The 24,876-nt window shown below is 41.7% G+C and overlaps 1 protein-coding gene across 1 annotated transcript in view; it reads left to right on the top strand.

The window, feature by feature from the left end:
- Positions 1–24,876, top strand: part of LRGUK (leucine rich repeats and guanylate kinase domain containing) — a gene marked incomplete at both ends in the record, with an annotated part of 61,146 nt that overhangs the window by 15,704 nt on the left and 20,566 nt on the right. Inside the window, 8 exons of the mRNA XM_084279231.1 lie at positions 1,216–1,296; positions 2,649–2,735; positions 4,961–5,067; positions 10,126–10,245; positions 13,393–13,489; positions 15,108–15,221; positions 20,494–20,695; positions 21,975–22,067. Of these exons, the coding sequence (XP_084135357.1) occupies positions 1,216–1,296; positions 2,649–2,735; positions 4,961–5,067; positions 10,126–10,245; positions 13,393–13,489; positions 15,108–15,221; positions 20,494–20,695; positions 21,975–22,067 (901 nt within the window). The remainder of the gene's footprint in view (positions 1–1,215; positions 1,297–2,648; positions 2,736–4,960; positions 5,068–10,125; positions 10,246–13,392; positions 13,490–15,107; positions 15,222–20,493; positions 20,696–21,974; positions 22,068–24,876) is intronic.

Genomic DNA, 24,876 nt, shown 5'->3' with positions numbered 1-24,876 from the left:
TTTCTGCTGAAGAATAATTTGAAGAGAATTTTAATTAATTACTGCAGAAAGATCTGAGTTACTTCAGCTCACCAGCACCCAGAACGATCTTAAATACTTAATATTTAAAACCAGACATGATAGGTTTACCTGCAAACCACGTCTCTCCTATACATGTTCAGTGATTTTTTCAAATGTTGATAGTTGGCATTCTATGATTTATTTAGGAAATCCACCCAAATGACATTCACCTTGGTCAAACCTGTTCTACAGCAAGCTTCATGTTATATCAAAATGAATATTGGATTAGGCTATGGATGAGGTTTATGTTTTTAGACACTTTCCATAAGCTGAGTATAAATTATGGATAGAATCAGAAGTCTTCTTAGGTTCAGTCATTCAGCAGTGGAGGAAAACCAGGTATCCTTGCATAGCATTTCATCCCAGCCCACCATGGATTGAATGACCTCTGGAACTGCCTCTCTCCACCGATTATGAAGTGGCTGACTTGGTCTAACTTAACAGATGGCTAAAATGAGGGAAATGTAAATTCCATTTCATCCATTTTGTTTTAATTGAGAACCTTGCAACTGTTCACTTGGGGTCTAGCAGGAGTGCCTCTAGTGTGACTTTGCTTTGGGCACACAGACCTTGATTAATCCCACATAACCTCTAATGCTCATCTGATGTGCCTGAGTGCAGCCAACCCACATTTCCATTGTGGAATGGTGAATCTTTAAGTAGAATGCATCACCCTCTGGACACACAACCAAGGACAGTTATGCTGATGCTTTTCAGTCAAGTGCTGCAAGTTAGTTAGGATGAACTTGAGCTCCATTGAAAAGAAACTCTTCTTAGAAGGTTGTTGGGGTGGTTTTATTTTTGCTAGTCAACTGAAGTGCAAATGTAACTGCAGAATTGCCTCACTTAAGCACATCAGCCACATAAAAGCTAAATGTGTTAGGGCCTGACATTTGAAAGAACTGGGAAAATGCAGGTGGTTTGAAATTGCTGTCTGTATTATACTGCTTCTCCAGCTAACATCCAAGTTGTCTGCCTTTTGTGACTGGAAGTGCCTTATTGAATGCAGTTAACATGTATACCCATTTTGTGAGTATAATGAATGTTTTGCTGTCCAGATTTTAAGAGCAGGGATTAAAATACATTTTTTTTCTCCCCATATTTATCATGGATTCTCTTGCAGCTGATTTATGCTTTGTTTCTGTCACTAATTAGATTGCTGAGCTGCGTGAACTTGAATATATTGAAGATCTGCCTCTCCTCAGAGTTTTAAATCTTTTGAAAAATCCTGTACAGGTAAGAAAGAGCTACAGAGGAAGCTAAAAATAAGAACCTAGGACTGCTGTTTTGGAACAAGCCAGAATCCCCTTAGCCTCAGTCTCTGTCTCTGTGAGTGGCCAGGTAGTTTCAGGGAATAAGCACAAGAAATGATGAGTGATGGTTTCCCTGGCATGGTTATCCACCTTTATCTGGGAACTTTGAACCAAAGCTGCATGGGAATCATGATGTTTAATATCCACATAGTAGATCCATGTATTTTATTAATTCCATTTGTGAATCCATGTATGCATCTGTACTCATTTTGGTTTGGGAAAAGAGTCCCTTTTGTTTGTTTTGAAGGTCTGTACTCAATTGTTCCTGGGAAAAGCTCAAAGGAACTTAATAATACCCTTCTTAAAATCATGTCTGTCTGGAATCTGCATCTTCTTTTCTTCTTTAGGATTTGCACAGTTTTCATTTATGGCTCCCATAATATTCCTTCATTAATGAATTGAACATCCATTTTATTAACAACAGTGACATTTGCAAAATATCAGAAATTCTGACTTTGACACTGACTTTGTAAGTTGTCCTGAGCAATCAAAGATGAGCTGGGCTTGTTCAGCCTAGAGAAGAGAAGGCTGTGGGAGGACCTCATTGCACTTTCCAGTCCCTGAAGGGAGCAGAGGAACAGGAGGGGAATGGGCTTGTTAAAGGGCAGAGACTGGCAGGACAAGGGGGCTGGAGTGAAGCTGGAGGAGGGAAGGATGAGATATCAGGAGGAAGCTCTTTCCAGAGAGAGTGGTGAGGGGCTGGAAGGGGCTGCCCAGAGAGGTGGTGGACGCCCCATCCCTGGGGGTGTTCAAGGCCAGGTTGGCTGGGGCCCTGGGCAACCTTGTGTAGCTCCAGGCCTGGAGGTTGGTGGCCCTGCCTGTCAGCTTTTGTTGCAGAAGCTAAACTTGGGGGCAGTTTCTACAGTGTATTGACATAGAATCATAGAATGGTCTGGGTTGGAAGGGACCCCAAGGATCACAGAGCTCCAACCCCCCTGCCACAGGCAGGGACACCAACCTCCAGGCCTGGAGCTACACAAGGTTGCCCAAGACCCCATCCAACCTGGCCTTGAACACCTCCAGGGATGGGGCGTCCACCACCTCTCTGGGCAGCCTGTTCTAGCTGTCCAGAACAGCTGGATCATTTAAACCTTCTCTCCTTTAGCTTTAGTCCATTCCCCCTTGTCCTGCCATTATCTACCTTTTAAAAAGTTCTTCAGGGTAAAAAAAAATTATATCACAGTGTATTGAGACCAGTTTAATTTCCACCAATTTAAATTAAATATTAGACTGAAGTTAGGTACTTTATGTCAAAGTGTGAACTTTGTCCTTTAGGAGCAAACAGATTATTGGCTCTTGGTGATTTTCACATTGCTCCAACTAACAGAACTGGATCTCAAGAAGATTTCAGTGGAAGAAAAGGTATGTAAACAACATATCATTCCAGAGTTTTTCTAACTAAAGAATATAAAAACCTGTGGATGCAAATGCAGCTTTGTCATCACTTGGGTGTGACATCTACCTTGTTTCAGACCCCCAAGATAGGCTACAAATCTTTTGCTTTTAAATCCAGGTATATACATACAGAATTTCTGGAGCAGTGGTATGTTTAAAATGCAAAGCTTACCTAAAAGCTTTGTTCAGTGAAGACATTTACTTAGCAGCCATTGTTATGCAGCCAGTGAATCTAAACAGGCAACTACATTCACTAATACTCTGTAACTGCTTTCAGACACATTGTTGGGTGGTTTTTTTTAGTGCTGTGAGTAGAAAAGTGAACTCTGAAAGTTCTAAGGATGCTTGTTTTCCTTTCTATGCCATACAGATTTCACTGTAAAATCTCCCTAAGAAAAACCCTGCTCAGCCTGCTTATAGTCATTAGCTTTTGTAATAGAAACCTTTCCCTCCAGTGCTGCTTTTACTATAATTTGGTTGCTGTGTGGAGTATTTGGGCCCCAGTCCATGCTAGAACTGTTAGGATTAACAGCTGCCAATTGGGATTGGATTTCAGGGAATTATCCTTTCAAAATGATCCTTCCAGGAAATTCATCACTCCTAACTTTAGCTGCATAAATATTAGTGTTCTAGTTTAATGCCAGGCTCTCTCTGTTATGAACACAGAAAAGGGGTGAGATCAGAGTGTAAGTTACCCCACCTCCAAAGATGTCAATCTTACTTTTCTTCCCCTATGGACTGCAAAAGCAAGCCTGGTTGACTGGTTCAGGCTAGCATTTAACTTCTGATGATTAAAGTTATTTCAGAAATTCTTCTCCTCATGTTATTTTAGGCCATCTACTCTAGCATCATAAATTCTGTTGTCAAACTATGCAACATATGAAGTAGACTTCCTTTGGACTGACCTTAACTGGAAGATGTGCACCAGGATGTGCCTAATGTGCTCCTACCCACTACCTCAGACCAAAGGACAGAACTAGAGCTGGAGTGAAATCACAGAATCCCAGAACATTAGGAGTTGGAAGGGACCTCGAAAGTTCATCTAGTCCAACCCCCCTGCCAGAGCAGGATCACCCAGACTAAATCACACAGGAACACATGCAGGACCACGGGGTTTGAATGTCTCCAGAGAAGGAGACTCCACAACCTCTCTGGGCAGCCTGTCCCAGGGCTCCATCACCCTCACAGGGAAAAAGTTCCTCCTTATATTCCCATGGAACTTCCTCTGCTGCAGCTTGCACCCATTGCCCCTTGTCCAATCGCTGCCATCCCTGAGCAGACCCTAGCTCCATCCTCCTGACTCTCACCCTTTACATATTTATAAACATTAATGAGGTCACCTCTCAGTCTCCTCTTCTCCAAGCAAAACAGTCCCAGCTCCCTCAGCTTCTCATAAGGAAGGCGTTCCACTCCCTTACTCATCTAGGTGACCCTTCATTCCCCCCAAAATAGCATGGAACTTTGGCTCCTGAGTACTGGATGTTTTGTTTTAAAGATCTCTCCTACTGCACCTTACCACTTGCTAAGGTCGTCATGGCTGGCATCGGGGCTTAGGGCAGTATTTTGTAGCAGTGTTGGCTAGTTGGTGTTTGATGGTTAAATGAAGAGACTTGGTGGTTCTTAACTGGTTTCTGAATATTCAGTATTAATAATACCAAAAAATGTCCAACTCATTAGGAGGCAGTACCCTCAATAGAGCTTTCACTAGAATGGATGGAGGGAATCTTTGGAGTTTGAGTGGGCCTCCTCCCAGGAAAGACAGGAATGCAGTTAGGTTACTTTATTAATGTCCATTCTGTTCCTCTTCTGACAAATAAGTGAATGGCTTTAGTCCCTAAGGATTTTAGTTTGGCATCTTCCACCGGCACGGAGAGGATGCAAATTAATGGATAATTAAAACCTAAGCAAAATTACTTTGCATCTTTTGTGGCATCCTGTTTTCTTTCCAGTAAAAGGTTGAATATATTAAAAATGGTGAGCTACGCCTGGCTGCCTTCCATCTACCTATCAAATTGTGCTTAAACATCCTGAAAAGATTTATGGAGCAGAGTGCTCCCAGACAAGCCAGATACAAAGACTGACCCTCATAAATATGAAGCCATCGTTATTCATAGTGATCTGTGAAGCACATTGCAGCTGGAAACAATTACATCACCACTCTTCTTTCTTTTACCCCTAAACTGTGGAAACAGGTTGCTGCTGTGAATAAATATGATCCTCCTCCAGAAGTTGTTGCTGCTAAAGATCATATGACTCACGTTATGTGTAGCATGCTGCAACCCCAGAGAATCTTTGACAGGTAAGCTTACCTCCAACACTTCACAGCAGCTCCTGAGGGTGGCACTCAAGTAAAGCAAGAATATGTTGTCATATTTAGAGGGACATTTTTCTGTCCCTCTCTCCCACCTTTAAATTAATGGAGTGAAGAGGAGAAGTTCCATAGTATTCTATTAGCAGGCTGGAAATTAGGCAAATCTTATTTGGTTGAAATTGATTATGAAATGAAGTTAGTCATTCACCTCTAAAGTCGGAGACAGATTGTCCACAGCTCCATTTCTTTTAAACAATCTGTTGAAACAGATGGCCATTTGCACCATAAATGAAAGATGCAAAATTTCTGTCAATACCCAAAGGCAATTTTAAAATCTCTAGAGGCAGAAGAGAGCTGTAAAACATAGCTTCTTCCTATTCTGGCTTACTCCTTCTCTTCACACTATTGGCATCCCATTGTGAGCAAAATGGCTTTATTTTGTGGCTTTGGGGCACGTTTCATATTCATGAGGTGAAATTTTCAAGTCTGTACTTTGGGAAGTCCAGCTATTTGGGAGGAGAGGATGCTGACTGCCACTTATAGCACAGAAGACAGAGGCAAATCAATGTTCTTTTTCCACCTTTGCCATTACCATGCCAGGTGACTTCCCTCAGTCTCATTTCTCATCTAGAAAATGGAAATAGCCCTACTTTGCTGCTCTGCAGATGTGTTATGATATTGCTTGATGAATGCTTGGAAAATGCTTTGACATACTCTGATGGGAGATACTGTGAAATACACATGGGTTATTATTGTATTGGCTACAGTGGGCACTAAGATCAGCTTTTCTACCCCACACCTTGTTGTAGCACCACGTGGGACATCTTAATTCATAACTGATGTAACCTGATTTAAGATACATGATTTACTAACTCAGACATTTATATTTTTACAATTTATTTGTTGCTAATCTTCTGTTTTCTGGGATTGTCGGTGAAAGACAGGAGCCATGCAAGTTGTGATGATAGCTGTGAGAATTCTTAGCAGCCTATTTAAAACAGTCCTGAAGATTTATTTACTGTTTTGCAGAGTTGGAGATTCCTTTTTTCTTTTTTTTTTTTAAAAAAAAGCAGCACAATAGTTTTACCTAAAGGCATGGATTTCTTCCAATGCAAACAGAGGCTCTATTTAAATATTTGTTTATTGCATTATGTATGTGTATCTTCATTGCTGGAAAGAAACAATTCTGTCTTCTGTATTGTATCCACAAACATGTAAACATTCAGACCAGCTTTTATGGTACTGACCAAAATTGTTAATGATGCTCTGAATGTTTGCCCATGCTCAGCTGGAAAGCACACAACACATTCATTAGTGAAGTCTTCTAATGATGATATGTTACAGGCTTCTCCATTATAAAATGCTTATTTGAACCAGATTGGTATCGTTTATTTGTATTTGTAGATGAGATTATGACTAATTTGGATATAGTAATATCTCTATTAAAAATAAAACCTGAAAATAAAGGAAAAAGTTACATTTTTGAATACTCTGCCATTAGAAAGGCTTTACATTTCTTATGCTGTTCCCTCTCCTTGTGTGCCTTGTGTTTCTATCTTTAATTACATGGAAACACACCACCAAACAATACTAAGTGTATTTTTCCCCTACTATAAATGCAGGTGACATTTAAAAAGGTAGCTTGATCGTGGTTATAACTGCTACAGGGCGAGCAGGAATTTAATAGCAAAGGGCTCTTCAGTCTATTGGGCAAGTACATGATGAGGCTTTGGTATCTGGCTACTGAGGATAAATTCATTCTGAGAAGAAATAGAGCATGATTATTTTTAACAATGAAGGTAATTAACCGTTGGAACGATTTACCAAGGGTATCAAGAATTCTCCACAACTGGAATGTGTTTAATTAAAATATGCTCTAACAGAACCTCAGGTATCAGGCTTGAAAAAACTAACTCAGGGAAATCCTGTTGCCAGTGTGATGAGGAAAGTCTGAGTAGATGATCACAGTAGTCCCTTCTGGCCTTGAAATCTATTAATCTTGCACAGCAGTGTATTACTGTGCTCACCAAAGACAAAGAAAGTTGAAAGATGCACATTAAATGAGCCAAGAACAAGATACCACTTAGAAGTTGTAGGAAAACCAAAACTTTTAACTACTGAGAACCAGTAAGTGGTGATGCAGTGAAAGATGGTATTATGGAAATGTTCTTTATGCTCTTCTGATGAAATAATAAATCCATGGAATTTGAGAACATGAGGAATTTGAGCAATGGAAATTTATTTAAGGGAATTTGAATTCCAGAATTTGAGCAATGGAAATTTATTTAAGGGAATTTGAATTCCAAGTATAATTATGTCAAGGAATGATGTATTTTATCATTACTGAATATAACACTTCCTTGTAAAAGAAGGGATTGCAGAGGAATTCTGCAGATTGCAAGCACGTAACACGCTGTGTGCATGGAGAAGGAATATATTAAAACTATGTTGGAGATAAGGGTTCTGTCTTCACAGAACTGCCTTGACGTCATTATTCTGGAAGGGCATGGCCTTGGGCAAGAATAAGACCTTTTCTGCTGCATCCTGATAAATTTTGAATTTCTCATCACCAAGCATGTTTCCTGGAATTCCCATCTTTGAAATGGTTTATTTATCATAATGCACATATAGCGTCCACAACTGTTGCTAATACCTCCTGGCATCATGTTGTCTTAAACTGGATTTTTCTTTACCACGAATGTCAGAAAAGGGACAGATAATCTGAACAGCTCCAGTAATCAAGAGAGAAAGAAGGTATTTCTTCACTTGAATTATCGGAGTGTCATAAACTTAACAGATTCAGATAAGGAATCACCACCAGCATGGAGTTTAACCAGGGCAAGTGCCAGATTCTGCCCCCCTAGGAAGGGGTAGCCCTGGCTACGCATCAGCCTGGGGGATGAGAGGCTGGAGGCCAGCTGTGCCAAGAAGGATTTGGGGGTCTTGGCCGACAGCGAGGTACCCATGAGCCAGCGGTGTGCTCAGGCAGCCAGGAGGGCCAACCCTGCCCTGGGGTGCATCCAGCACGGCCAGGCCAGGGAGGGGATTGTCCTGCTCTGCCCTGTGCTCGGGCGGCCTCACCTCGAGTCCTGGGGGCAAGTTTGGGTGTCACAAGACAAGAAGGACAGGAAACTCTTGGAGAGTGTCCAGAGGAGGCAGCCAGGATGGGGAAGGGGCTGGAGGGGAAGTGTCCCCAGGAGAGGCTGAAGGCCCTGGGGTTGTCCAGCCTGGAGAAGAGGAGGCTGAGGGGAGACCTCCTGGGGTCTGTAGCTTCCTGCCCAGGGCAGCGAAGGGGCAGCGCCGATCTCTCTCCTCTCTCTGGGGCCCAGGGCTGGAACCCGAGGGGACGGCGTGAAGCTGCCCCAGGGGAGGGTCAGGTTGGCTGTTAGGAAGAGGTTCTGTGCTGAGAGGGGGGTCAGGCACTGGCACAGGCTCCCCAGGGAAGGGGTCCCAGCCCCGAGCTGGGCTGAGGGCAAGAAGCACCTGGCCGATGCCCTCAGTGCCACCTCTGACTGGGCTGGGGCTGTGTGGAGCCAGGAGTGGGACTGGATGGTCCTTAGGGGTCCCTTCCAGCTCAGGAGATTACAGGATTGAAGGATTTTTAAAATGTAGTTTTAACTTCTCGAGTATTTTCATGTTATTGTGCTAATAAGTTTATTGTGCTCATGTTATCTAATGTTTTATAAATGTCACCATTTGGCACAGTAAGTAAAATTTCTCCCCAGGGCTCTGCTACTGTCTTGCTTTAAAATAGTCTCATGGCTGGAACACTGAGCCAGGATCTGGGTTCATTTCACAGTTTAGTAGCAGCACATATGTACCTACTCCAGTCAGTCAATTTATTAGGTATATCTGTTATTTCTTCTGTGGGGATAGTACTCTGTAGGAGAATTAGGAGACTAAATTGCATTATTATCTTAACGCTTCTGAAGCGTCAGGTCTCATTATAGACATATAGCCTGGTACATAATAGAGCTGGTTTGCTGAACCTAAAGTAGGAGTAAAGCCATTACTTTTGAAATCTTTTTTCTCTGTACTTGCATTGGATGGTTATCATTACTTCTTAGAGTTATTTGCAAGAGATGAGGTAGGAGCAATATACTCTGTTTTCAGGGATTTCTGGTCGTCTGATTTGAACCACATTAAATGGAAGTTAAACGTGTGTCAGTAGTTTTCTTCCACTTTAAATTTTAAATTGAGTTAAAACTATTTATTACTTAAAAATAAGCGGGTTGGAGAATTATTCCAGCGATTTCTGACATACTATCAGGTGATATAAGCTTAAAATCTAGCTGAGATTAAAAAAATGAGAGTCCAAGGTTGCATTCCATTTTTAGCTGTCCAAATTTCTAGACACTCAGAAGTGCAGAAATGCTATTCACTCTGGTATTTACAGCTGGAAGTGGAAATCTGAGGATCTAACCATCTGCTCAGCATGGAGAAAATGGAAGGCTTTGTATTTTTGCAGCACTTTGGGTTCTTTTATTGTAGTGTTATTTGTGTTCAGTGGACTTTGGGGATCTTTGTGGTTTTTCATTGCATTGAATTGGAGAGTTCTTTACAAATTGCCACCTTCATCTGGCAAGGTCATGGAAGTCAGGAAGATTACATGCAGAAGTATCTAAAGGTTTGTAGGACTGAAACCAGGTTCATGCTAGGCTTATTATCCTGATCATTAAAATATTACCATCCCTTCAATAGACCTGGAAAACTCTTAAACAAACCCCAGCAACACCGTAACTGCAGAGGGAGCTTTAGAAAAGACGCTAAATCGGAAAAGATTAGAGTAGACATAACATTATTCCTTTTGCAAAGGAGACCCAGGGGTCTTTCATGCAGTATTTTGTGCTATTTTTATGTTTAGAGCATATCAAACTGAGCACACGCTTCTCCTGATTCTGTCTAAACTGTGAACAATGTGAATAGTGCGAGAGATGGATGAGATTAGTTGAAGTGATGATAAAGTGTCTGCAGAAGCTTTATACATAGTTGCTGAAGTCTTCATTTGTAGGTAATGTAATAGCTCCTTGTTTTCCTTTCTTGTAGCACTTTAGCTAGTCTTGATGCTCCCTACCCCATGCTGGTGTTAGTTGGCCCTCTGGCCTGTGGTAAGAGAGAGCTTACTCATCGGATCTGCAGACAGTTCAACAATTTCTTCAGATATGGGTAAGTTTGCTCTGAAAGTTTAAGAGAACACAAAGTTACTGAGACTAGAATTGCTGCTGGTTTGTTTGGTGGGTTGTTTTTTTTTTTTTCTTGTAGTTTCTTTTTTAAAGAAGTTAAAAGTTAAAGACAACCAATAAATGTTCATTGCTTGAATAAATGTTCAGGCTTGATTGCCTGAAGTCATCAACTACTTCCTTAAAAGAAAAGCTATTTAAATGATTGTGTTCTTTTCATAGGTGAACAGCAAACAAACAAACAAACCCATGTCATTTAGTGCTCCTTTTATCAGTCTGTTCTGTCTGTGCTCACTAATACCCCTCAACCTAAGCATCTGTTTAGATATATATGCATTTCTCTTCATTTTTGTGATGTACCTCCATATAAACACATTAGCATGCCTGTGCAGACTGCATCCAGAAGCTAGAAAAGGAAGCAAGTGCAGTTGCTGGACCAGTTTATTATCCTGTGAGTGGTGTTATCAAAGCAAATGACACCTTTCAGACTTCACCACCTTCTGGGACGACTAATTCTCCCTATCTGAAAGGCCTGAATTACCATCCTTACTGCCTTGGGCTCCCTGTGTATTTACTAGAGAGAAACTTTCTCATTCCAAGAGAGATTCACCCTTTGTGAATGACTTCCCTGAAGTATCAACCTATATTCAGTGAGCAGTAGATCAGAAGTCTGGCTGAGTTACATCACCACTGTGTGGTGGTGTGAGCTCTTCCTTTTGACCACCCATCCCATTCCTCACAACACCTAACTCCCAGAGGTCCTATACCACACATTATCCAGCTCTGGGCTGTATTCCTGTTATATTGTCCATCCTTTATTATCTCAGATTTTTTAATATACATATTTATTCATTCACTTTTAACCAGCCTTTGGCTGTAGCTTCATGTATATAGTGTTTGCCACTGTAGGACCTGGGTCTATATTTGTGCACTCGTAAGAGGTGAGTAGGAAGAGACCATGGGCACATAGGTATGTTGTAGGAGTTGTGAGAAGCTGTGGATGCCACCATCTGTGGAAGTGTTCAAGGCCAGATTGGATGGGGATTTAGGCAACCTGATCTAGTAGAGGGTGTCCCTGCCCATGGCAGTGGGGTGGGAATGGGTGGGCTTTGAGATTCCTTGCAACCCAAACCAAACCAGTCTGGGATTCTATGATTGATTCTGCAGAGTTCTTAACATCACAGGACCATGATCTGTGTGTTGATGTGTCTAGTAGTAGTCTTGTCTAATGGAATACACAATGGTGAAGAGCACTGGAATAGGCTGCCCAGGGGGTGTGGAGTCTCCTTCTCTGGAGATATTCCAGCCCCATCTGGACACCAACCTGTGTGACCTGTCCTAGGGACCCTGCTTTGGCAGGGGGGTTGGACCCAATGAGCTCTCCAAGTCCCTTCCAACTAATCTTCCTTTCTACTCAGATTATAGTCCCTTGCTGGATTAAATCATTAAACTGGCAAGTTGAAAAGAGATTATAAGAAAAAAATCTATGAAGTTTATGTGACTGGAAAACTGACTTTTTGCCTTTTTTTTAAAGCAGCTACCATGTTTTGAAAGACTAGATTGGAAATTACAAACTAATTGAATGCCAATTGAAATTTTCCAAGCACTGTTATGGGTTTTTTTAAAGCATTGTTTTTTATAACATGTATTTTATTTCCTAAAACTTATATGCATGAGGGGAAAAAAAAACCCCAAACAAACAGAGAGAGACAGAATATTAAAGCAGCAAATTGCAACCATAAAGCAAAGTTGTATTTTAATTATTCAGTGGAGATTTAAGCAATTTTATGGCTTACACTTTTAAATTTCAAACATTCCGCTCATTAAAAATGTATTTCATGCAAGATATCCTGGCAGTTTGAATGTAAACATGGCCCTGCAATTAAAAAGGGTTGTAATGTTTAAAAGTGTTTCAAAAAATAAAGTGAAATTGAACCCTCAAACCATCTGGCTAGTGCTCAGGAATGACCTTTAAAGCTGGATGTGTTCATAATATCTTGAAGAAAATCAGGCTTTTGAAGTGAAATTTTACAGAGTCCGTGTGTAGCACCAATGCTGTGGTAGTTAAGATCTGTCAAACTCTGCCTTCTAAACTAAACTTAATGCTTTGTAACTCAGGAACCTGGAATAAGTGAGCAGGATGACTGGGTTAGGTGGGGTACTGGTAGGTGTTATACTTTTAACTGTATTTTCTAAGATGATGCAGCCAACGTCAGAGGTAAAATGTTGTTGGTGTGAACCAATGCCAAAGCTCCACATCATGCTTTTCATAGAATGGTCTGGGTTGGAAGGGACCCCAAGGATCACACAGTTCCAACCCCCTTGCCACAGGCAGGGACACCAACCTCCAGGCCTGGACCTACACAAGGTTGCCCATGGCCCCATCCAAGACCTTTTGCTTTTGTTATCCTATGATGTGAAAATTAAAACTAAAACCAAAGCAGAAACAAGTAGCAAAATATAATTTCTTAAGATAGAACACGACCCACTGCATCCTTTAGTCTGAAATTGCTACATGCATTGACTTAGCTGGCAGTTTTTAGTTCTATTTGGGACTTCAAGTTTTTCCTCCTGGTAGTAAGCTCACGCATCTGAGGTTTATCCTGTTGTCCTTATGTGGTGGCAGGCAATTACTTTCCCTGCCTTGTATCCCACTTATCTCTCTAGTTTCAGGATGCTTTCTCCCCTTACTATTAGGGGTCTATTTAAAGATTGGTCTTTATATCTCTTTCTTAACCTCATAGTTCAGCCTAACTCCTAGTCTCCTTTTCCATATTTAGGATTCTACTTTATATCATCCTCAAGCTGACATAACTGGGAGAAAAATGGTTTCATCATTTCTGTATTACAGGGTGCCATGACAGCTTCAGCTCAGGCTATCCTGGGTTGAGGGGGGATTTATAGTCAAGATGTAATGTTACATTTAAACTTTTTGTTGTATTTATGGGTTAATCTTTCAAATATGCAGCATTAGTGGTATGATTTGCACCTCTTTATATTTCTCATATTTCTTCTCTTCTTAAAAATAAAATGATTTGTAGCATTCTCCCTCCCCAACCTCCTCACCCCCTATTCCATAGCTGCTCCTGTGATTGAAACCAGGTTATTTCTTATTATACCATGTATCTTCCAGTCCCTGTCACACTACCAGGGCAGCTTATTTTGGTGAAGAAAACAGACTCGATTACTATTTCGTTTCTCAAGAAGCATTTGATGAAATGGTGAACACAGTAAGTACCTGACTAATTTCCTACACCCAGAGTGAACTCAACTCTTCTGTCCAAATCTGATTTTTAATTTTTTATATTAATCGTAGAATCACAGAATCCTAGGGGTTGGAAGGGACTTGGAGAGCTCATTGGGTCCAACCCCCCTGCCAAAGCAGCTCCCCAGCTCATATTGCACAAATAGGCGTCCAGACGGGTCTTGAATATCTCCAGAGATGGAGACTCCACCACCTCCCTGGGCAGCCTGTCCCAGGGCTCCATCACCATCACTGGGAAGAAGTTCTTGGGGAAGTTGGTGGGGAACTTCCTGTGCTCCAACTTGCAGCCATTGCCCCTTGTCCTGTCCCCACAGACACTGAGAAGGGGCTGGCCATTTCCCCCTGCATCCCATACTTAAGATATTTATAAACATTAATAAGGTCCCCCCTTAGTCTTCTTCTCTCCAGGCTGAACAGTCCCAGCTCACTCAGCCTTTCCTCATAGGGGGGATGCTCCAGGCCCTTCATCATCTTTGTAGCCCTTCTCTGGACTCTCTCCAGGAGATCCCTGGCTTTTTTATACCAGGAAGCCTAGAACTGGACACAGAAGTTTTTGTCTATGTGTGCATGCTTATTCACTCACAGTTACATGGCTTATGTTTATAGGCAGAAACAACATTTCTTCTGTATAAACATACAGAAACCATTAAATGGGCATAATGGTCAGTAGGAATCTCTAACCAGTAGTATAACATAGAAAGAAACTTATTTCCATATGCAAATATCTAATGTGTGAGTGTGTGGAGGGAAGAACACCTCTTGAAATAGCTGCCATCTTCTTTTTTATCTTTTCCCTTTTATTTGAAATCTCCCAGAAACCCTGCAGGGAATGCAGTCTTTTAAAGTTTAGCAAATTCACCCTAAAGGCATGGTGTTTCTCTCTGAAGGCAGTGTGCCTCCAGCTACCGTTTCTGATGCCTTTTGCTGCCTGCAATAAAACTTTGGCTTGAAAAGCCACAACAAGAGCTCATTATTTATACATACACAAACAGGGGAGCCAACACAGTCTTAAGCAACTGATCTGGTCCTTAATGATAATTCTCAGTAATCAAGTAGTTTTAATTTTAAAAGCATATAGTCTGCTTCCATCTCTCTAGACACTCTACTGGGAACCAAAGTTGCAGTTGTCAGGTTTTAACTTTGAAATTTCTTGGCCAATTATACATTCTCCTTGCAGATTTGTTTCTGTCCTCTCTTTTCTTTGGCATCTTCTGTTTGATATGGCATGGCCATATGGTTTGATATCATGTCAAAAGAAGGGTGCCCCTTGCTTTAGATGTTGCTTTCTTTACAGTGTGAATGAATAACCGATGAAAGCTGTAACCTGTCAGCAGCTTGTTTTCCAGACACTGGTGTTTTATTATCCATGAACAATGCACAAGCCAGTATCCTGCAGGACTAACTGTGTGCTCTTCTCTGCAAGTTTTGTGCTCCCGTTGGCCTCATTATCATTGATGATTTTGGCAGGGAGGAACTCTGTAGGGAGAGAAAGCAAGGAAGTCTGGGGTGATTATCCTACTTTAAGGAAGTTGTTTCCCTTAAAATATTTCCTTTTTCATTATACTTGCTGTTTTGAATTTCAGGGGAAGTTTATAGCAACCTATAAATACAGTGGCTATTATTATGGACTTGGAAGAGATGCTGTGGAATCAGTTGCCAGAGAGGGTCTTGCAACCTGTGTTCACTTAGAGATAGAGGTAAGGATTGCTTATTACCTAATAGATTTTGAATGAGTCATTCTGCAAGAACTGTCCTGGGGAGGAATTCTTGCAGTCTTCTTCACCACCTACAGCTACCTGAAGGGAGGGTGCAGAAAGGTGGGCAATGGTCTCTGCAGCCAGGTGACAGGAGATAGGACAAGAGGAAATGGCCCCAAGCTGTGCCAGGGCAGGTTTAGAATAGATATAAGAACAACATTTTTTACTGAAAGAGTTGTTGGGGCCTGGAACAGGCTGCCCAGGGAGAGAGTTGAGTCCCCTTCCCTGGGTGTGTTTAAAAAAAGGGTAGATGAGGTACTTAGGGATATGGTTTAGCTTAGGATGGGAATGGTTGGGCTTGATGATCTTAAAGGTCTTTTCCAACCTTGTGATTCTGTGATTCTAAGGTTTGTTTCAGCTGCCTAGACATAGCTGCTTCATGATACCAGAGACACCCAATGGCCTTCTGCCCAGCCTACAGCTGCTGCCAGTAGATTTGGACTAGTTGTGGAGGCTGCTCAACCATCACTGGAGACAGAGTTGTTTGGTCAGATGAACTGCAATTTTAACTCCCTGCCTGTATCAAGTAGCTCTCCACTGTCTATAACCACACCACTTTCTTTATAGACACCCACGTTTAGTCAGATGGATATTTCTGGTGGCTTCCTAACATTCCCTAGCCTATTTTTTCCATCTTCAGTAGCCTCATGACCCCACCACATCATCAATACTTCCCCTTACAGTGTCCTCAGCTTTTCAACCATGTGCTTTCCACCCATCTGCAGCTTACATTGTGACTAGACTACAGCTGCACACGTGCTGACCACCCCTAAAAGAATGGCATGGTTCTTTGCTGATGAAGCATGGGAGGATGGATGCAGGCCCAAGGCAATATTTTCAGCAGAACTATTAAAAGATGCAATCTCTTTGAGGGATTACTTTACCCTCTGTGAGACTTGTCAGGTGCACATGCACAGATGGCAGAATCTCAGAAGTCTTGCTGCATTTGGAAACTAGGTCACAAAGTGTCAAAACCTATCTACTGGAATCCCAACAGAATAACTTTTTAGCTAATTTTCTAATTATGTAGTTCTCATTATCAAGATTTACTAGCTAGGGGTTGAGGTGACAAAAAGGAAAGGCATGTACATTTCCTCCCAAATTCATTCTACAAAATAAGTTCCAGCGTAGAACCATAGACTGGTCTGGGTTAGAAGGGACCCCAAGGATCACAGAGGTCCAATCCCCCTGCCACAGGCAGGGACACCAACCTCCAAGCCTGGAGCTACACAAGGTTGCCCAGGGCCCCAGCCAACCTGGCCCTGAACACGTCCAGGGATGATGCATCCACCACCTCTCTGGGCAGCCTGTTCCAGCCCCTCAGCACTCTCTCTGGAAAGAACTTCCCCCTAATATCTCATCTCCCCCTTCCCTCCTCCAGCTTCACTCCAGCCCCTTGTCCTGCCAGTCTCTGCCCTTTAACAAGCCCATTCCCCTCCTGTTCCTCTGCTCCCTTCAGGGACGGGAAGGTTACAAGGAGGTCCCCCCCCCAGCCTTCTCTTCTGTAGGCTGAACCAGCCTCTCTTCATAGGGAGAGTGCTCCAGCTCTCTAATCATCCTCGTGGCTCCTCTGACCCCTCTGCAACAGTCCCACATCTTCCCTGTACTGGGGCCCCAGCTCTGGACGCAGGACTCCAGCTGGGGCCTCATGAGGGCAGAATAGTTTCCAAAATGAGAGACTCCTCTGAGTGCCCAGGATGTGCTACTGAGTGTTGCTGGGTTTGACTGTGTTTGTAAGGCTCAGGTCCACCTCTGGGGCATTACTACAAGTTGGTAGATGCTACTACACTCCATGATAGATGGGGGGAAAATAATAGATATAAAAAAGAAATGCAGGAGACTGCAGTGCTATGTAGGGTCCTAAGTTGTGCACCCAGAATTAGGGGAATTACTATGGACACTTGAGCACAAATTGATACTACATTTTATTAACTTTAGGATGATTATTTTGTTTGTGAAACTGGTGATTGAAAAACTAGGTTTTGATCAAGAAAGCTTAGTGTTCCTAGGGACTTTTAGTCCCCTTTGGCCCAAATATGTCTGTGCACATATTTGTGCCTTGTATATAAATGTACAAATAACAGAATTAGCAACATGGCAGCACTAAACAACAAGTAGCTCCTTGCTCAAGTGGTCCACAATTAAATGCTGCAATCCTGCTTGTAAGTGTCTGTTACTTGGCTGATATTAAACAGTAAATTAATAACTTAATCTCTGTGCCGATCCATTTCTTCTTTTTCCTAGGTCTTGTCAGAACTGTGAATCATTCTCACTCTCCACTGGTTGCAACAGACATTGAGTATGTTTGTTGTCTTGCCAGACAGACCCTAAATTTATGAGGAAACAAAAAATAGGAGAAGATGAAATATGATGGAATGGGGTGCCTTTTAAAGCTGTCAATTCTTCAGAAAGTAGATGTGTTATCAAATAATTTAGGAGAAAGAACTTAATGGAATGTCATGTTTATTCATAAGGAGTTTAACCCAGCAACATAGGCAGTGACCATAACTTTTACTGGGTATTACTGAAGCTACCATCATCAGCAGACAGCTAAGAAACTCCTTTGTCACTGATGTTTCAAGATCACATAGTAATTATGCATAGTCTTGCACCACTGTGGACTCTGCTAGCAGATGAGAAACAATAATAGTGAGTTATGTATCTGAATCGAAGTTATCCAAGTCCATTATCTTCTGGGAGGCTCATAACAAAAGTGATTTAGCACTATTAAAAGAAATTTTAATTATGGTCTGTGGGCCAAGCCTAAAAATTTAGAGCTGTTCATTCCCTTTTAATCTAGAGTGTATCTGTCACAGATAAAGTAGACTGACACCCATTTGAAAAGTTAAATCTTGCTGAGTCGACACTTCCAGTTAGCCAAGCAGCTGCGGTTCTGACACGCAGTTATGGGTTGGAGGAAGCACGTTTGGAGGGCTTTTCCTTTGCTTGTGCAGCCACTGATACCTGCAGAGCATGTTTCAACCAAGGGTGTAGTGGCAGAGTACCTAATGTGGCTCATGATGCTTCCAGAAATACAACTACACATTGTCTCCTGCCAAAGACCACTCTCCGTTGCACGTGTTACTGGGTTTCCTCTCAGTCAGGCTGGGGAGCCAGAGGAAGTAGGATCAGGTCTCCCCTCAGCCTCCTTTTCTCCAGGCTAAACAACCTGTTCCCTCAGCCACAAATCATAAGACTTGTGCTCTGGACCTTCCACCAGCTTCTTTGGACATGCTGCAGTACCTTACTGTCTTCCATGCAGAGAGGGGCTCAAACCTGAACACAGCACGCAAGGGGCCATCACCCCTTGTCCTGTCCCCACAGACACTGAGCAGAGGCTGGGCATTTCCCCCTGTGTCCCACCCTTCAGCTATTGAGAACCATTGATCAGATCCCCTCTCAGGCTTCTTCTCTCCAGGCTGAACAGCCCCAGCTCACTCAGCCTTTCCTCACAGGGGAGATGCTCCAGGCATTTAATCATCTTCATAGCCTCCTCTGGACTCTCTCATGTCAAGACTGTGCCCCATCTCTTACCACCCCATGCCTGTAATCCTCTACATTGTGTCCTGCATTCCCACTTCTCAAGATCTTTGCTATCATGCCTGACATGTATTTATCTACAGTAGTGTTATTATGTTGAGTCATAAACATCTCATTCTACCTGGAACAACTACTTGTTGCTGCTATCTACATAAACCTATGGTTGTACCTCACAAAGATAAACAAAAGTAAAACAATTAGATATAGACACTTGGTCAACAAAAGAAATTGCTGTCATAGCTAAACCAAGTAAAAGAAAGTTACAGCCAAGTAAAAAAAAAAGTTCAGAGCAAGCAGGACAAGCCTCAGTCCTTGAAAACTTAGTACAAATATTATGGCCTGTTGCAAGCAGTGGCAATACCATGTCACATGGCTACATGGTTACAATATTTTGTTTTATACATAGATAGAGGGAGAAAGAAGATTCTTCAAAATCTGAGTTGGTGCAAAGGAGAACTATTGGAAAATCAGGCTTGGCACAGTTCATAGAATGGTATGGGTTGGAAGGAACCTTAAAGGTGATCAAGTTCCACCTCTCACTAAACTTGTATCATTTAATAAGACCTTGTCTGTAAGTCCTAGCATGCAGATAAGTCTTTTTTGAGAACTAGCTGAAACAGTTACAGGTGTTTGCAGTCCTCAGCTGTCAATTAGTGCAAAAATCTCTATGGCAGAGTTCATGCAAGGGGTATGTAAATGTTTCATGGAATCACAAGGTTGGAAAAGACCTTTAAGATCATCAAGTCCAACCATTCCTGTCCTGTGCTAAACCAAATCCCTAAATATCTCATCTACACTTTTTTAAGCACATCCAGGGAGGGTGACTCAGCCCCCTCCCTGGGCAGCCTGTTCCACAGCCCCACAACTCTGCCAGGGAAGAACTTTTCCCTCCCAGCTGAGCTGACCCTGCCCTGGGGCAGCTTGAGCCCATTGCCCCTTGTCCCATCTCCTGTTACTCAGCTGAAGAGACCATCACCCACCTCTCTACAACCTCCTGTCAGGTCATTGTAGGCAGTGATAAGGTTTCCAAGTCCTAAAAGTCCTACTCAAGATAGTTTCTTGCTGATAAAAATGGTTCAGCTTGAGGTGGCTGACTGCAGTGTAACAGATGAGTACTGTACAACTCTCTGCTGAGGAGTTGTGGTTATATCCACTGTTGGGAGGAGGTAACAATGCAAACTGCTCCAGCAAAAGAAATATGCCCATATCTCAATGCAGTTGCACCCTTTCACTTAGAAAAATGTACCAACTGAGGAGAAAATTGTCAGTTTGCTCACAAGTGGAAAGCTAAGGGTCAAGGTGGTGGTGCAGGTAAGTTGTGCTGTGTGTCAATACAATAACTAGGTTTTGGTGGAATAGAAGAAAACCATTAACTGGTGGGTATGAGGAGTGTGATGCTTTAAATCACTGTGGAATTTGACTAAAAGGATTCTTTCTAAAGTGTGTTTAGAATGAAGTTATACTATTGTTATAATGCTTTCCACGTGTAGTTTAGGGCACTTTGCCTTGAACTTGCCTGTTTTGTAAAGCTGGATGCTACAGTGAGACCTGTAGAATGGATACAGGTTTCCAGTACTTTTTTGAATACAGAGTTGTCCTAAACTCAGCTACAAGTTCTATAGGCACTTAGTTTCAGGAACAAAACATCATGTCTCTCTGTTTAATTTTAAAGGGCGTGCGTAGCTTGAAAAATACCTACTTTAAACCCAGGTATATCCTGTTAGTACCAATGAACAAAGAAAAATATGAAGGACATCTACGGAGGAAAGGATTGTTCAGCAGGCCAGAGATTGAAGAGGCAGTCTCTAGAGTGGACATGTACATCAAAATAAGTCAGGATATTCCAGGATACTTTGATGCAGTAGTCAACACAGGTAAGCCAAGCTCTTTAGGTTGGATGGGGCCAGGTTGGATAGGGCCCTGGGCAACCTTGTGTAGATCCAGGACTGGAGGTTGGTGGCCCTGCCTGTGGCAGGGGGTTGGAACTCTGTGATCCTTGGGGTCCTTTCCAACCCATGCAATTCTATGATTCATACTATAAAACTGACTTGCAGTGTCCCACCAATAGATGGACTGAAACTGCTTTGCAAAGCAAGCCACTAGCAAATATTAAACTAAGAATGACAAGTGGTTTGATGTTCAGCATAACAAACTATTCCTTAATTGATTGGAGGTCAGACTCAATGATCTCTTGAGGTCCCTTCCAACCCCTATGATTCTGTGATTTTCCCAGTTAATTTTTGTCCCAGGAATCCAAAAGCTTTGGATATCTGTCAGGACTGAATTGCTCTGTGTGGAGGTTTGACCCTGCCACACAAAACCACAACACTCTGCCATGTCCAAATTGTGCTTCAAGCCCATCTAGAAAGTGAACCCAGTAGTGAATTCAGCAACACACTTGTCAAATATTGTCTCCTATGAGAATATTGAACTGATCTGTGCTAATTGTTGGTTTCTGGGCTGAGTTCAGAGGTACTTTTGATCTATCAGACCTAATTATCTCTGAGCAGGAGAGGCTTTTTTCAAGTGTTGAAATGACAGCTGATGTGCAGTCTGATGATGTCTCACTGTAAAGATGAGGCCGCTGCAAAGCTTTTCCTGGTAGGACTCTTCTGCTTAGTACCTTCCTCCAGTCCCCCAGCCTGAAACAAGGAATTTGAAGGTGGCAGCTATTTCATTTAAAAAAACCCAACAATGTTTGCTTCTTGATATTCAGGAATCCAGGATAACAGGTAGTAAGGAAGAATCCTTGTCTAGTTTGTTGTGTCTGCCCCTTTGTGGAGGTGGTTATGTGATTCAGCATGATGATGGTGAAATAATCATTGTGATATGAAATACAGTATTTGTAGTTATTGTCAAGGGCATATGGAGCTTACAATATAAATTGAGCATTAAAGAAATAAAACACCATAAGCCAAATTGCAGGAGGGGACTGTTTGGGTGAGTGCAGAAATTGAAATGAATTTCAGATTATTTTCTTGAATGTGCTATTTATGAAGAGGAGGATTTTTCTTCTGAAGAGGTGATCTGGATGTGTTGAGAATGCACTGCTGTGTCAAACTTCTGTGATTGGTAACTTTGCACTGATGAAAGCTTGGGTTTTTCATTATGTATCCTTTCTCTCCACCATGGAATGCATTCTCCTTTCCGCAGATGAAGTGGATGAGGCATTCACAGAGCTGAGTTGCCTGGTAAAGGCATACCTGGGTTTGGAGCCCCCTGCAGTTGATAGCAAAGCAGGAGCAGGTACTGTGTCTGGGCACATGCTACTACTGTTTTTATCCGCAGAGTATTCCTATTTATTTGTTGCAAGGATTGATATCTGTGAATAATGCAACCTGTGGACCACTTGTCTCTGAAAACTCTACGTGTTTCTCTGTAATGAGTCTCCTGGGCTGATTCTGCCCCAGGGATCTGAATCTTTAATGGGATCTTTGCAGGTAATTTACACCACTGTGTTCCTTGAGGCAATAATATGCAGAAGGTGAGTTGTCTGACTCTGCTGAGGATGCTTTGGGGCTGAGGATGTCCCATTCATTCCAGATGAATCATAGATGAGATGTGTGGCTGTGCCTGAGAGCTTTGTGCCTATCAAACTTTTGAGCAACAGGAAAACAGCGTGACACTGAGACCTTACTTCACTTTCTTCCCCATGATAGCCAGAAGTGTGAAGAGCTGTATGAAAACCAGGACAGTAAGATGAGTGAAGGCAATGTATAAACTCATACCAAGTGCTTTTGGGGCTACCCACTGTGTGGAAAACCCAAATGATTGGTAGTGCACTTAACAGAAACCTTTTAACTCGTGAATAACTAAGGTTTGAGGCTCATGATCACTTCCAGCTAATCCAAGTGCATGCTGCTGCAAAAAGTGGTCATACCCAACTTCAAAAACTAACCTAGGAAAAAAATAACAATCCAACTTTTGGACAGATTGATTCCTTGATCAAACTCATTATGCAGCTATAGAATTGGCTCTAGGAGGGAAGGGTGCAGGCAAAGAGCTTCATGGCTGCCTGTGGAGAAAGAAAGGAGGACTTACTCTTGTCAGAGGCAGCCAAATTAAGATTAGTTTAAAATATTGTAAGAATTCAGCTAAAATCCCTGAGTTTATTCAAGACAGAGCAGGTTACCAACTGGGATGAAAGCAGAATATGATCTCTAAAATACAGGAGAAAAAGAAATAAGAAGCAGACATTACAGCAGTAAGATGTTGCACAACATGGACTAGCAAGAAGCTCATTTGTGTGAACTGTTTCCTTGAACTCTGAGAGTGTCCATGGTTTATGGCTGTCTTGGTTACATGCATTTCAACAGGAGGGTTAATGAGTTTCCTGAGTAACACAGAGCCAATATTCATAACCTCCTCTGTGGCTGCAAATAAAAGTAGCTGAAAGGAGGGCAAAAAAGTCAGAAAATGTAAATGAAGGATAGTGTAAAATTCATCAGTTCATCATATCAAGTAATTTTGTATCCTGAAAGAATTAATAAATACTGATTTCCCAGTAGGCAAGGAAAAAAAAAGCTTCTACACATATTGTGGCATCTCAGTGGTACAGCAGTGAGGACCATTCTGGAGAATCTCATTTAATCTAAGCTACATAGATTTCATTTTAATTTCCAGAGCTTCCATGTTTATTTCAAGTGAGAAAGAAGACTTACTTGCCTTATTTCCTCTAATATTGGTGCTTATTTATCTTACAAAGACTGAAGATGTTTTGTCCTGAGAGGCAAAAAAACCCCCCACCAAACCCTAACTAGATTACCAGGAAAGAAGAAAAAAGGGGAGGATTTAAACATAAAAGATTTGTATATAATCATGGTCTTCTTGAGGATAAATAGGTATGTATCTGAAGTCCTCATAAAGGACTTTGTATCCCTCAGCAGTTCTGAGTTCATTCAGTGAGTGACCTGTCACTAGTTACAGAAACTTCATTAATACTGCTAGATTTTGGTAATTCTGCTGTCCATAAAGTAACTTTTAAATTTACTGTGCACCATTAAGTTCATTTAGAGCTCCATTTATAGGTGTTTAAATAAATTTAACTATCCTATTTCTAGAGATCATCTCTTCTTATGGACTGGGTGAAATAATTTATTTTAAAAAACTTGCCCCAAGGTTGTCTTTAATATGGACATTTTTAGGAAGATAGTAGCAGGGAGAAGATTGGTTGTGTGAGATTATGATAGGTTGTTAATTCTTTTTTTAATGAACTGCTGTGCAAGATCTTTTGCTCATGTATAGAGTAAAAAATACCAGGAGAAAATAGATAAGTTCTTTTATAAAACTTTTTATAGCAGAAGTAGAATACATTTCAGAGCTGATAATGCTTTGTACTTGCATTAGCAGCTTTCATCCATGGAACTTGGTACTTTACAGCTGTTAATTATATCTCACAGCAGTCCTGGGGGGAGTATGTGTTCCTATTTGTATTTTACAAATGAGGAAAGGGACATTTATGACAAAGATTGATTATTTGTGATGCTGGGGATCAGAAATCCCACTGAAGTTTTGGGAGTGTGAAGCTCTGCACTTCTGAAGGTTAGGCTCTACTACTCACTCAGCATCCAAGTGCACTGTGCCTGAAACAGAACCCACCAATCTTAAATCTCATCACTCAGCATCCAAGTGCACTGTGCCTGAAACAGAACCCACCAATCTTAAATCTCATCTCCTCTCTTCTTATCACCAGATCATCTGGCAGCTACAAGCCAGCAGTGTATAACGGGTAGGCTGACAGTCATTTGATGGCTCCTGAAACTTTTTATACAGGCATATGCTAAGAAAAATAGCTGTATTTAGTATACAAGCATGCATATGGATGGGATGTCTCTTTGCCTTTCATCCATCACCGTTGTATATCACTTCTTAGGTTGTGAGCTCTTGTGCTTTCACATGGCACACAATACAATTAAACAAGGACTGTCACGTACCAATGTTCATAAGAATTTTTCTGTGACTTAATTTTGTATTTAGATACCATTTTATGGACAAGATAAATCCAAGTTTACAGATTTTTTTTTCCAAGTTGAAAAAAATCTTTCTTGAAAATGTG

Source organism: Gallinula chloropus (assembly GCF_964237585.1).
Source record: "Gallinula chloropus genome assembly, chromosome: 1".
Lineage (NCBI taxonomy): Eukaryota > Metazoa > Chordata > Aves > Gruiformes > Rallidae > Gallinula > Gallinula chloropus.
The sequence above is the reverse complement of the archived record's forward strand: the minus strand, read 5'-3'. Positions and strand labels throughout refer to the sequence as shown.